This window comes from Amphiprion ocellaris, chromosome 5 (assembly GCF_022539595.1).
Source record: "Amphiprion ocellaris isolate individual 3 ecotype Okinawa chromosome 5, ASM2253959v1, whole genome shotgun sequence".
Classification (NCBI taxonomy): Eukaryota; Metazoa; Chordata; class Actinopteri; family Pomacentridae; genus Amphiprion; species Amphiprion ocellaris.
Window position 1 is genome coordinate 4,590,863 of NC_072770.1, and position 14,379 is coordinate 4,605,241.

The 14,379-nt window shown below is 38.7% G+C and overlaps 1 protein-coding gene across 5 annotated transcripts in view; it reads left to right on the forward strand.

Moving 5' to 3' along the window:
- Positions 1–14,379, forward strand: part of nav1b (neuron navigator 1b) — a 97,085-nt gene that overhangs the window by 15,214 nt on the left and 67,492 nt on the right. For all 5 annotated transcript variants that reach the window (XM_055010640.1, XM_055010645.1, XM_055010642.1 and 2 more), the window contains exons 2-3: positions 9,480–10,291; positions 10,437–10,525. In XM_055010640.1, coding sequence (XP_054866615.1) covers positions 9,507–10,291; positions 10,437–10,525 — 874 coding nt within the window. In that variant the 5' untranslated portion in view covers positions 9,480–9,506. The remainder of the gene's footprint in view (positions 1–9,479; positions 10,292–10,436; positions 10,526–14,379) is intronic.

Sequence of the window (14,379 nt, forward strand, 5' to 3'; positions counted from 1 at the left end):
CAAAAATGTAAAATAATGTGCAAATTCTGGTGTTTCCAAATAACAAAATAAAAAAAATAGCAAAAATAAATAACATCTTTACAAAATGACAAGTTAAGGAACACGAAACACAAATTTCCAAATCTCAGTTTTTCACAACATAAAGCTTTTGAAACAAATACCTGTAGTAAGGTAACGTTTTTATGCTTGAACAGTGCAAACTACTTCCAGTGACTAGATACACAGCATGCTCATAGACTGTATGTGCATGATGTAACCCCTCCTCCTCCCCCGCTGTATCACGTGGACCTACCAACCCTGACGTCACGCTTCACTTTGCCGTGTTAGTAAAGAGAAGAACACACAAGACGGAGATATCCATGCTAATGCTATGCTAATGTTGTCGGACTCCGAAGCAAGATCAAATTTCTCGAAAATGCCCCCGTTTTTTTCATTCCATGTCTGCTACGTGTGTAGTTTGTGGCTATGCCGATGTGGTCATGTGACCGCAGGGCGACGTCTGGTGAAACGGAGTCACGTGATTATTGTTGCTTCGTCTGATTGGTGAAACACAGTCATGTGGTAGATCCACTGGGGAATCTCTGATAAAATAAAGCATATTTAATGTGGTAAATGAAAAAGTAACGAGTTGAGTGTAGCCCAGTGTAATGGAGTAAGAGTAACGTTTCTTCTTCACAGATCTACTCAAGTAAAAGTAAAAAGTATGGCAGAGTAAAACTACTCTCAGAAGTAAATTTTTTTCAAAAAGTTACTCAAGTAAATGTAACGGAGTAAATGTAACTCGTTACTACCCACCTCTGGTTGTTTGTCTCCTTTTTGTCGTTTTGTTTCTCACTTTTGTCATTATTGGTCTTGTTTGTGTCATTTGTGTAATTTGTTGTCTTGTTTTTGGCGTTTGTCCATTTTTTTGTTGCTTTGTAACTTTTTGTCTAATTTCTTGACTCTTTTTTGTTTTGTTTCATGTCATTTGTCTCATTTTTTGTCATTTTGTCTCATTTTTGGAATATTTAGTTTTTTGGGTTTTTTGTCTTTTTTTTGTCTGACTTTTGTTATTTTCATCTTAAAGTAAAATACTATATCATTCAGTTCCAGATACCTGTGACTAAGTGCTTTGTGCCTTTTGTAAATATTCTGTGATCTGTAAGTTGTAATGTGTGAATGATAAACTGAGGCGTAATAATGATGGAATTGAACTTATTTTTTTAAAAGAAATTTCGAGGTTGTTTATAATGTTCTGTAGATAGATAATTCCTTAAATGTGAACATTTTCAGAATGCACTTTTTTGCACTAAAACAAATGAAAAATTTGGAGTTGTCGTTATTTATAGGTTTTTATGCTCTGGTTTTACTGGTCTGGCCCACTTGAGATCAACTTTGGCTGACTGTGGGCCCTGAAATAAAATGAGTTTGACACTCCTGCTGTAGATGATGAGGTAGGAAAAAGTGGCTCTCTTAGACAATGCACATGCCTTCATCAGTCAACAGAGCCACACTGCAGATGAGTGCTGCTGCTGAGTGCTCTAACTTTGTTAGGTTGTGTGATGGATTGAGGAGGGAGAACTGGACTATTATCGATGCTGGAGAGACAATGTGATTAGGAAAAATTTATTCAATACTCGGAATGCTAAAAATGCGGCACACTTAAAAAATGCTGCTGCACAAACTTTATCGGATGAGATGTTGACAACATATTATGACTCTAGAAGTTACAGCTTTAATTGTTTTTTATTAAGGGACATCACATGAATTCAGCTCTACTTGTGTGACACCACAAACGCATAGTGCAACATTTATAGCCTAGTTTATAACAGCTGTCCTTAGATTAGGGCTGCAACTACTGATCATTTTCACTGATGATTTATGTGTCTGTTATTTATTCAATGAATGGATTATTTGCTCTCTCTCGTCTTGTCCAGTCTTGTTTTGTCCACAAACCAAAAAATATCCTGTCATAGAGAAGTAAAGAAATTAGAAAATATTCACATTTTAACAGCTGGAAGTAGAGGATTTTACATTTTTTTCTTAAAAAAAATACTTAAAATAATTGGTGATTCCTTTAATAGCTGATAACTAATCAATTAATCTTTGCAAATGGCAATGATGGTAAGACCTCTTTTTTCATTAAGGTTATTGTAATTCATCCAGATGGAAACATGAATGTGTTTATCACATTAAATGCAGTCCATCCAGCAGTTGTTGAGATGTTGTACTTTGAACTAAGATATTAATGATGCCACATCAGAGGATCAATAGGATTCATACTCTGGGGAACATGAATATGTGTGTGTACAGTTTCATAGCATTAAGTCCAATAATATCTAATATATTTCAGACTAGATGATGGTGGTGGACCAACTGCTGAACCACTAACATTACCAGCCTAAGACAAGCATGGCTAAATACACATATGCTGGTTGTTATTTTCATGCTTTAATGAGAAAACGCATAACAAGACTATTCTAATGCTATTCTGGTTTAAGTTTGTTAATTTGCAGCTTTGTCATGATCTTTATCATATTTCACCGGGTAGACAAAAACAGCAAATCGCCTGGATTCAAGCAACTTAATTAAAGAACAAAGAATATGTAATTCTGGGTTTCCAACTATTTTACCTTCAAAGTGTCCCAAATACCTGAAAATGGTAGCATTAAAAGGAGAAATGGAAGACTAAACAGTTCCTTTTAGCTGTCATAAGCTGGAGTGGTGTCACCTAACAGTAACGGTGTGCCTTCAGCAGAATGTTGACAGAGCCATGCTTTAATTGCGTGTTCGTTTGTGCAGTTGAATGTGTGGTTTGTGTGTGTCGTCGATCACTGTGAGCTGACCTCAGTCCATGTTTTTCCCAACTGAGTTTCTCCCTGACAAAGCTGGGACATGGGAGGAAATGGTGAAAATCAGGAATCTGGGACTTGGAGCTATATTTAAAAATTAGATCAGGCCTCTTGTAAAACTAGATAATACGACAGTCTTGAGAAAATTAAATTATGCAGATAATGTAATGATGCACTCATTCAACTCTACTATCTACTGGCACTGGGCCACAATGAAGAGAAACTTGAGGCAATTGACTGAGAATCTGTGTGTCTTCAGAGCCCGAATTAAGCCTCGGAAGTGAAGTAACAGTCACCATTTCACAAAAGCTGACACTTCACAAGATGACATTGGAGCCAGAACAAAACATTAATTGCAGATGGAATATTCCCTTGAATCATAGACTGAATGTTGACTATTTCCAGATTTGGTTAGCTATATTTCAAACATTTTCCAAAGTGAATTTATAGTTTTTAAGACATTGACTCCTCTGACGTCCTATGAGTACATTATTACACCGTCTAGCAGAGCTGCACAGGGTTTCTGAGCAGTTTGGAGACTTCACCAGAGTAAAGTGATCCTGCACCGACGCCATGCTGGTCTGTGCAAGTATCTTTAGTCTGGCCCTCAGGCTTAATTATAGGCTTGGAGGACTGGGGCAGTTTTAACTTCTCGTACTGCTGACTGGATGCTTTGATGATGGCATGTTGAAAGACTGGCATGTTATAAAGGAGCTAAGAGTTACATTGAAACTGTGACAGAAACATGGGCCCCAGGGCGAAAACAGTGCATGATGTCACCAGAGAAAGATGAGTCACTAATAACTCTGGTCATAATAGATATAATGTATGCCTGACAGTGACCTTGGGGAAGAAAGGAAAAACTGGAGAGTGTGGAGACGTAGGAGACATGCAGTTTCCTTCTAGGTTCTTTAATGGCTTGTTGATGTCCAGCACTGATTTGCTCCACTCTCATTAAAGCAGCACGTGGGTCTAAATTGTATTACTGTAAGCTGCATCGTACTGTTAAGTGTAGCTCGTCTCTGCGGAGAGTAAGTTAGCCTGCAACGCAACACAGTGTCTCTTTATTGTCTCAGAGCGGAACATTGACAAATGTTGGATATTCATGCAGTAAGGTAAGATGAAAAAGCGTGATTCAGTGCAGTCAGTGTAGATTTACACAAGGCAGTTTTCATTGTCTTTGAGGTTATAACAAATGTTAAAAAGGCGAGGCAATCATTTTAATGTTATCATGTTTTTGGCGAAATTTCATTAGAATATCTTCTTGATTTTATAATGTTTAAATAAAAATTGCCCTTCAAATTAACAAAAAAAAACCTTTTATGTGGCTTGGCAGACAGTTATGATATTGTGTTTATGTATGTTGCTACAGATTTCAGAAACATCACACATGAAAAGTTTTTTTTGGTGTGTGTGCTTGCATGTATGTGTCTATACCGCTGCAAATATGTGTGTTTGTGTGCAGCAGTGCTTCTCATGCACATCAGGTTTTTGCAAGGCTTCACTTCACTTTATGAATAAGATATTTGGAGGAGAGATATTTTTAGACTGTGGGTCACACAGGGAGAAAATAGAGTTATTGTACATTTCAGGTATGTTGAGAGGTTATTTTTAAGTGTTTGTAAAAAAGTCAGGGTTATCAATTTAGTAAAATCACAAGTTTGGTCCAGAAGGTTTTAAAGTGCATGACACTTAAGATTTTCAATTTTAAGGAGAAAAAAGACAAAAACTGAACAAAAACAAGAATAGCACTCAGAGAAAGCACTACTCCACCAAGACCGCTCTGATATTGTATGATGTCTGACGGATTAAATCTTTAAACAATTTGTGGTCAATTTGTAGTAGGATCACAATCATGTGATCATCAGTAGACAGCTGATGTAGTGTTCACTTGTTGTCATAGTTACAGTGACGTCATGCTGCAATCTCGCAATGATACAGAAATCTTTAACAAATCCATGGATCCAGACTTTAAGCTGCATCACTGCCAAAATCTAATCATTTGGTCCTTGTGTCATTTCTGGCCTTTTCTGAAAATTTCATCCAATTTCTTTTGCCAATTTTTGAGTAAGAACTGAACCGGGAGCCAGTGAAGCTGTTGGAGTACAGGAGTGATGTTGTGGATGGAGACGGTTCAAGTGATGATACGAGCAGCTGAAGTGTGGAACAGTTGAAGTTCATGGAGGGATTTGTGAGGGAAGCCAAAGAGGAGAGAGTTACAGTAGTCCAGACAGGAAGTGACAAGCCTGGGGAGGAGGAGGGGCCCGAGGCAGAGCCCTGGGGCACACCTGTAGTGACGGAGGACGGGATGGATTTAAAGGATTTGAGCTGAATGAACTGAGTTTATATTACTTATACAGACATAAGTGAATCCATTCATCCATTATTTATCCACCGCTTAATCCTCTGTAGGGTCACAGGGGGCTGGAGTCTATCCCAGCTGACTTAGGGTGAAGGCAGTCAGTAAACACCTGGACAGGTCACCAGTCTATCACAGGGCTACATATAGAGACAAACAATCACACTCACTTTCACAATTTAGAGTTATCAATTAATCGCAGCATGTTTTTGGATTGTTGGAGGAAGCTGGAGTAAACACACACATGCACAGGGAGAACATGCAAACTCCATGCAGATTCTCCAGGCCGGGACGCAAACCTGGGATATTCTAGCTGCAAGGCGAAAGTGCTAACCACCGAGCTGCTGTGCAGCATGACATAATTAAATGATACGGTTATCATATTATTCTCCAGAACGTCAAACAAGAACCCTGACAGTCTCTCTCTGTAATGAATCCTAATCAACTGTAACCTATACAGCCATCTAATGCTGAGCATGCAACCAGTGATTTTTTTTGTATTATGAATTAATCTGCCAGTTATTTTCTTATGTCTACAAAATATCTGAAAACTATTAAACTAATTACTCTATTTATTATTTTCCAGTGCCTCAAGTGATGCCTTGAAATGTCAGCCCAAAGTTCCATTTAATTTAATTTTCTTTCTTTCTTTCTTTCTTTCTTTCTTGTTGTTGTTGGTCGACTGACTAGTAATTATTCCACTTATTAAATCTATTCTGACATTACATCTAGACTTGGGCTATGTTGGAAGTGCTACAAGTACATGACTGGGCTAATCCAGTTTTAGCTACTCATTCAGATGTTTTCCATCACCTTTATGGGTCATACCAGAGTGGAGGGCATTTTACGTCCCACCTATCAAATTTCAAATAATCCATGTACAAAATACTAAAACATGCAGTTGTTGTGTTAATTTGCTTAAAAAAAAAAAATTAAAAAAAAACTAGGAGAAAAGAATGTTTGAAAATATATTTTTTAAAAAAAGTCTGGAGTTCTCCCTAAAATGGCATTTTTGTCTTGTTCCACCACCCTGATGACCAAATTAAATGTCAAATACAACCGTTAAAATGAATTTTAAATCTCCTTTTTTTCATTCATGTCAAGTAATTGTGGGAACATTTTTTTTAAATCAACATAATACTTATTATACATGGAACGTCTGTCCCACAACAACCCTGGTTGCATAACCTTTTTAACTGGTAGAAGAAGAAGAAACAATGAATCACATGATATGCTGGAATTAACATCATCAAACAGTTTTCCCAAAAGAATGGGTAGAGCAAAGCTATGTCCTCTCTTGTATTTTTCATATTTTCATTACATTGACAACCTTGACTGAATGTCTCACTCTACCTCATGCAACCCTGTTATGCATATTTTCAGGATAAGACAAATTATTTTTGCTTTTTTCTTTACTGTTTTCCATCAGTAAGTTTTTCCTCTTGGTCAGCAGTAACAGCTAGCTAAATATCTAGCTTCTACTGCTGAGAAAAAGCTAACATTAGCATGGATTAGCAACCCTGTTACTGTGATTAGAGTAGGGTTAGCAAACAACAAATAAAACATGGAATAAAAATTGTACCATTGATGTGGAAGCTGAGACAATCAAGCCTTTGATAGTTTATTACCTATCACTGATGAATATGTTGCACACAACTGTAAAAGAGAAGGCTTATTTTTCAAAAATTTTGAAGCCCAAATGCCCTCCAATTCTGGAATGACCCTTATGTAGATTTACTGTTTGTCATCTGTGCAAGTAGCAGAGCTTAAAATGACCAGAAGTATCATACTAAACTGAGACACTGTGTAGATTGTACATGTAAGCAGAAAGTCTGAATTTTAAAAGTAAATTTTTTCAGAAAAGTTAAAAGTATGACATCTGGCTCAGTGTCCTGCTCCATTGTAGTTTTATTTGCTGGTGAACTATGTCACCTCAGTCTGAAAGCATTGCCCTATTGCACTTCGGTAAGCATGAGTTTCTTTTTTAAAATTTTTGTGGGTCATCAGCATTAGATGGCAGGATGATGGGATGGAGGGGATGGGTTGTGGGACTGCAGAAGGCTCACCATCATCTCTTTGGAGTAGAGGTGCCATGTGCAGGCCGTGGTGAGGCCAGCCGGTGTTGGCACAGTCTGAAAGGACTCGTTCTCCTGCAGCATTTGCCAAATGGTGTCAGACTGCCACTGGCTTTCACAACATGTTTCACACTGGAGGTTGTGGCTAAAGGACCAGGAATATATTAGGAAAAACTGTTGAAACATATGGCACCTTTTTTAATTCACATGATGCTTTGATTGATTTTGTTTTGGGTTGTCTGATACATTTTTGAATATACAACATGATTTAAATTCATTGTTCCTGAAAAAAATGCTTCTTCTTATTTGTATAGAGTTAAAGTCAGCTGCTTCATTGCTTTACTTAAAAGTGCAACTCTAGGTCATATACACACCATCAGACTCACTTTTCTTATCTCAGCAATTCTCTTGGTGGAGGAATTTGAACTTGTGACTAGTCTGGTTTTCCAGACCTTCAGTCTGCTTTGATGTTGTAATTGATACATTATGGTATAATGGTCCTTGCCCTCAAGCATCTCTCCTCTTTCTTCTTTCCCACTCGTTCATGATTCCATTCACCCAATAGGTGATGTGGTTAGAAAAACTTTCTTTCTGTGAGGCAGATGCCTGGAATTTGCAGCTGCTTTACAGTCTTTGGTACTGTATAAATCTTATTGAAAGCTTGTATCCATCATGCAGCATAGAGCAGAAATGGATGTCTATAGCTAGTGTTATAGACCTTCATACTGCAATCCGTATTTGACTACCACTCATGTTTTTGTTTGACTCACACACTAAGTTTCACAACCTCTATTGACCTCTGACTGTTTTATGCTAGTAAGCTAAAATAGATTTTCAGAATTCACACAAAGAAGTGCATTTATTACTCCACCAAGGAGTCACCTGCCTGCTGACGATCACATGATTGCAATTCCTACTACAAATGGATCGCTGCCGACCACACTTTTAAAAAAAAAAAAAGATTTCATCTGTTGGAAATCACACAACGATTGAGCATCCTTGGCGGAGTACTGCTCTCTCTGAGTGCTTTTCTTGTATTTAAAGAGTAACTCCTGACAAGGATGAAGGAACATCTTTTCAGTGCAATTTCTCAATGTTAATAGGAAGACTGATATCACTCTCTCGTGTTTGTATGCTTAAAATTAAGCCCCTAGCAACTGATTAAACTGTACTTGCTTAAAGCTGTGTATGTAAAGTGTACATGTGTCACTTTATCTGGGTTACAAATGAATTGTCTGCGACACAATTATGTTAACACATTACTAACCAATCAAATGGCTGCTCTGCTATACATTATAGGAGCACCTCACATCTGTAACCCTGTGAATGTCAAAACCCACCAGTGGGTTCGAATGACATGTTATCTTTTGTCTGAAAAATGCCATTCATATCAGCCAAATATTCTGATGTTCCATAAACTAATCATGTGTGACTTTTGGTCCAGTTGGGAAAATGAACCAAATTTAAGCTTAGAATTGCGACGCTTTATCAAAATGTCTTTATTCTACATGTCTCATTTTAAAATTTGCCAAAAATGAAATGTTTGTAAGCCAAGACAGATTTACCTGAGACCAACTATCATGTAAGAGACATTCAGGGACATTTTGGCTGAACTGGGCTGAACTGAGAGATCTTGAGCTGCATAATGTGTCATCAACTAATGGAGCAAAGCTTCAGAACTTTCCTGACCATCATTAGGCTTCTAAGGTTTTTTTTAGTATTTAAATAATTTACTGATCGTTGTCAGTGCATTCAGTATGATTACGTAAGCAATATATCTGAACTAGATCAATAAATGGAGGCTAGAAAAAGTAGAAGTTGCAGCCCACAGTGTAACTCACTGTCTCCATGGCAACATTTTACTTCTTGTCTAAACTTGTTTGATCAAGACGTTGGCATTTAGTTATCACATCTGTGCCTGCTCTGTGTACTGACTTGCCATTTCTCATGTTGGAGAGGGTTGAAATGTTATCCATTCAGTCTAACATATTTCAGATGTCAAGTGTTTTTTTTTTTTAATTTATGCGTGTTTTTTGTTAACACCTCTTCTTTTCAAACTTTATAAACAGCAAACACTGTTTGCTGTTTATAAGCAAACAGTGCTTATAACCCACCCCTGTCAGTGTTTGGTGTAGTTATATAACTAAAAGCCAAGAAATGTCGTAGAATCATGAACTCTTGCTCCATGTTTGATATTCCTGCTTTCTTTTCCAGATCTCAGTCCACTGACTGTCAGCAACCATGAGCGGTGGAGCGAATATCAAAGTCATATCTCAAAGCCAGAGTGACGCTGGTGTCAGCTCGAGTCTGCCTTTGCCGAGAAGCATGATGCCTCTCTCCAAGATGGATCCCAAACAGCAGTACAGCGCCCATCCCAATCCCACAGTGCAGTATCAGCACCCTGCCAAACCACGGCCTTCATACTCTTCATCATCTGCTTCTTCAGGCCCTGCAGAGCTGCTGAGAGGTACAGCTTTCAAGAACCACCTGCTGCAGCAAAAGACCAGCATGTTTTCTCATAGGAGCCCAGCGGTTACAGAGAGAACAGATGGAACGTGCTCCGCATACAGCAGCCCTCAGGTGCCAAAGCGGCAAGTCCCACGCTCCAAAGACACATTAGACCTCAACAACAGCATGCTGACCCAGAAGGCTTTGAGAGACCTTCAGCTGAGGAGAAACACAAACAAGAACTGGACCTTTGGGAAGTATCGTGTGAGGAACATGGACAACGTACAAGAAGGCGAAGCCATCCACCGGCTCTCAGCTAATGTTCAGTCAGGCCACGGACGAGGACGTCTGCTTCATACTAAAGCTGCAAATGGGAATGACGTCCCAGGGGTGTCTTCAGCTGGGGTGGAAAACTTCACAAAAGAGATGAGGAGATTCTCAGACCATGCCCTGGCAGCTTCTGAAGGAGAAGTGTTCAGTAACAAATTAAAGCCTTCTAATCAAGCATTCAACATGCCACGCAGAGGGAGCGAGCCAGGAAAAATCAGCATGGCTGCTGTTGCTCCTTTCAGGTTCAGGTGAGGGCAGTGTTTCACCTTTCAAGATGAAAAAATAAGTTGGAGACTCCTGTCTATTTTTCAGGGCATGTTGAATATGATGCAGCCTTCTGCATTTTCCTGTTTTTTTTCTTTCAGTGTAAAACATTTACATCTTTTCCTGTAGGTTTCAGGTTCACGAGGACATAGATGCCACTCTGGATGACCTTAGTGACTGCTCCTCTGACTCCATGGAGGTCTGTTGTGATGATCTAGGTGAGTCTTTTTGAATCTTTTTTCACTGACCTTTTTATTTTGGGAACGTTGGACACACTCCATGCTATAAATCAGTCATTCCTCTGTTTGACATCATGCCTCTCTGCCTGTAGTGTTTCAAAGCATTCTTACTCAGATCTCTGGAAAATTTGAAATTACCCTTAGACCTTAATCCCTTATGACCTGGTGGCATAAGGTTTAAAGCGAAGACTGTAAACAGTTAAGTTACATCTGATTCCTCATTTCTCTCTCTCCTATGTCATTCTGTCATTTCTTTGCCGTTGGCTATTCAATAAAGGCAACAAAGACCCAAAGGAACAACAGCCAATTACACAAAAACAACTCTGATCTGTGTAGCCTGTGATAAGGACCTCACAAACATTTTAAGGGATCATGAGAAAGAGAAACTGGGACAAATGAGGACTGACTGTGATGCCCATTAATAAAACAAGGCAGCATCTGAAGGTTATCATCCGGGATCTTAAAGTTAAAGGGCAGGCAGTCCATAAAGTTTAATCACTCTTTGACTTGCAATCGAATTAAACCTCTGTCCCTTAAAAGCTCTTCCCCTCCTTCTGTGGTGTGAATATCACAGAAGAAGTTACTTAAATCTTGGAGAAAACAAACTTTTTTACACAGTTCAGAGAGGTTGGCCAGTCGGCTATAAAAACACTGTTTTTCCATTTGTATTATACTGCATCCTGTAACACCCAGGCTTTTATATGGCTAACTTATGACACTAGACTCTATTCAGTGTGGCAGTTATTCTCACAGTCTGCTGCCAACTCACAATGAAAGCTTCATACTGTCTGTGCCACCTGTCATGTGTATCAGGATTTCCTCAAGTACTTCACTAATTTTTTTATGTGCATGTGGGAAAACAGATTCTTGGTAGCCAGCGCTTCTCTCAAATCACACAACGCTGTCAATGCAGTGCTGTTGCTACAAGTTTTTCTGTGTCTCTGATGTGCTGTTATCATCAAATGCCTTCATTTATGTCGGTGCTGTGTAAAACATTAAAAACTGAATGTTGTGTTTGTTCCGATGCCTGTAACAACCCCGTACCTCATGCAATCTTGTTGCTCAGAGACTGAAATACAAATGTGACGTTCAATGAACACACTGCGTTTTGCTTGGTCAATATTTGATCATTTTAAGGAAATTACCTTGCTGAGTGAAGGCAGTTCATCATAAGCAGACACAACCAGGACAATTAAAGAGAAAATACATAGTTATGGCTTTATTGTAAGCAAGTAAAGCTCTCAGAGACCGCAGTACTCCTCCAAGGCTGCTCAGTTGTTGTGTCATTTTCGAAATCTTCAAAAAATTAGTGGCAGAAATCACAACACCATAGAATGTGGCCATTTAATAAAGATATATCCGCAGACAAACTGACCTTGCATTGAGCACAGACATGCGTCATGCATGTGTATGTTATGTGGGGGTACCAAATCACGTGACCTAAATATGTAGTGGGTGCCAGGAATTGATGGGACTCGGAAACACCCCCAGAATTTAATCAATTGTTCCTTGTATCATTTCCGATGGATAAGTCCCGATAAGTTCGCAGCAATCAATTTATAGAAGGATTCCAATTACGTGATGATTGGGATTGCTACGCTACTTCAGCTGCCTGCTGATATAACGTTCATTTGTTGTCATACTTACGGTGACACTGTGTTGCTATCTTGCTATGATACAGAAATCTTTAACAAATCCGTGGATCAAGACTATAAGCTGGATCACTGTCAAAATCTAATCAATTGGTCATTGTGTCATTTCTGACCATCCCTGAAAATTTCATCTAAAACTGTTGGTCCGTTTTTGAGTAATGTTGCTAACAGACAAACCAACATCGATCGACATGTAACTCCACCGTGTTCCTCGGCGAAGTAACGAGTGATATTGACCAGAGGAAGTGGGCAGACACTGACTCCAGGGTAGCATCTCTAACCAAAGACAAATATGTCATTTGTGAGACTGGTACCTATTTAGTCAGAAGCTTCATCAGTTAATATTAAAACTCACCTCAGTCCAAATCACTACATTAAACACTAATCTTCAGCTTTTCAAAGAACAAAAGATTTAAAATTAATAATACAAAGTCTATATACACACTGGGAAATATGTGGGATTTAATAACTTGACTTAAATTCTGACATTAATATGCAAACATGCTGACACATATCGGCTATGATGGTTACTATGGCAAACATCATACGTGCTAAATGCCAGCATTTTGTAATTAGCACTAAACACAAAATCCTGGAAAGTGAGAATATTATTACTTCACCAAGGAACATGGTGAAGTTATTAGACTATCGGTGTCTGTCTGTCTGTCTGTCCGTCTGTTTATAGTCTGGATCCACGAATTTGTTAAGGATTTCCTTAACAGCACGTCGTCACTGTAACTATGACAACAAGTGAACACTACGTCAGCTGCCTGCTGACAATCACATGACTGTGATTCTACTACAAATCCACCGCTGCAGACTTACTAGGACTTATTTGTTTATTTGGAAATTATACAAGGAACAATTGATTAATTTGTGGGAGTGTTTCGGAGTCCCATCTATTTCTGTTGCCCGTTACATATTTAGGTCATACAATTCAGTATCCGTACATAACATACACATGCATAACACACCTGTGCTCTGTGCAAGGTCATCTTGTTTGTGGGTACATCTATATTAAATGGCCACATTCTATGTTGCCGTGATTTCTAATCATCAATAACTAATACAGAAATGCTGCGTTTCTACAAAAATATGCTGCATTTCTGACAATGTCATATGGAGGAATGAACAGGCTTGGTGGAGTACTGCACTCTCTGAGTGCTTTTCTGGTTAATTTTGCAGAAATTTACTCATAACTCAAAATGTTGCTACATGAAAAATAAAATGATCACAAATATTGTTACACACTGTGAGTGATATGAATGTATGGACCAAATTTTAGGCGTATATCAAAAGCAAATTAGAATGTGATGTGACTAGAAAAAAATAAGTGATGTGACTGCATTCATTTCTTGACAATTTTTACACTAAATCTGTTAGCAGCACCAAAAGGCTAATGATGCTAACTATTATCAATTAGCATCTGTCAGTTTAGATGATTAAATAATCAAACACTCGATTAGTTGTTTGATTTGTCTTCGTGACACCTACTTAAACAACTGCACTGTCTGAATATTATGTTCAGGGACCAAATTACAAACCTGTGGAAGTTATTGCGACTAACATGTCTGGTGTATTTGTTATTGCTGATTATTCGACACTGAATTTAAAACACGACCTCGCAAAATTGCGCTGGGCTGTTACAAAGCCCTCTAAGTGGCTTCTTAATTATCTTAATGACTTTGAGGGGTGAGAGCCTCCAGCCAGCCTCCTCTGGGGGAGACGAGACCAGCAGCTGAAGTGGTCGTCTGCTAAGGGTGAACAGATGCAGGATTGAGAGTCTGAGTGGTTTGATGGGAGGATCAGCTTTCACCTCTTGTCTGGGAGTTCCTCTCGTCCCCACCGGATGGACCTCGGGGACGCTTAAATTCCATTTTTGACTGTAGCGCAGAGAGATGTCTCTGAGTAAGCTGTTGTTTGGCTTCAACTACAAGTTAGATGGATGATGAAATATTGGGCTGTTTAATGATAATTCCATTCGTCAGAAACCTCTGCAGAAACAACAGCTTAGTTAGGATCTCTGCTCAGAAATCACACCTTAAAATTACTCAAGTTTCAAAATCTGTGTTCTAGGATTAATCCAAGAGAACAAATTAATCAGCCTGACTTAAACTTAATCAAGATGGTGTTACCTTTGCTACCATTTCTTGTAGCTTGAGTCTGTCATGAATAAGTTAT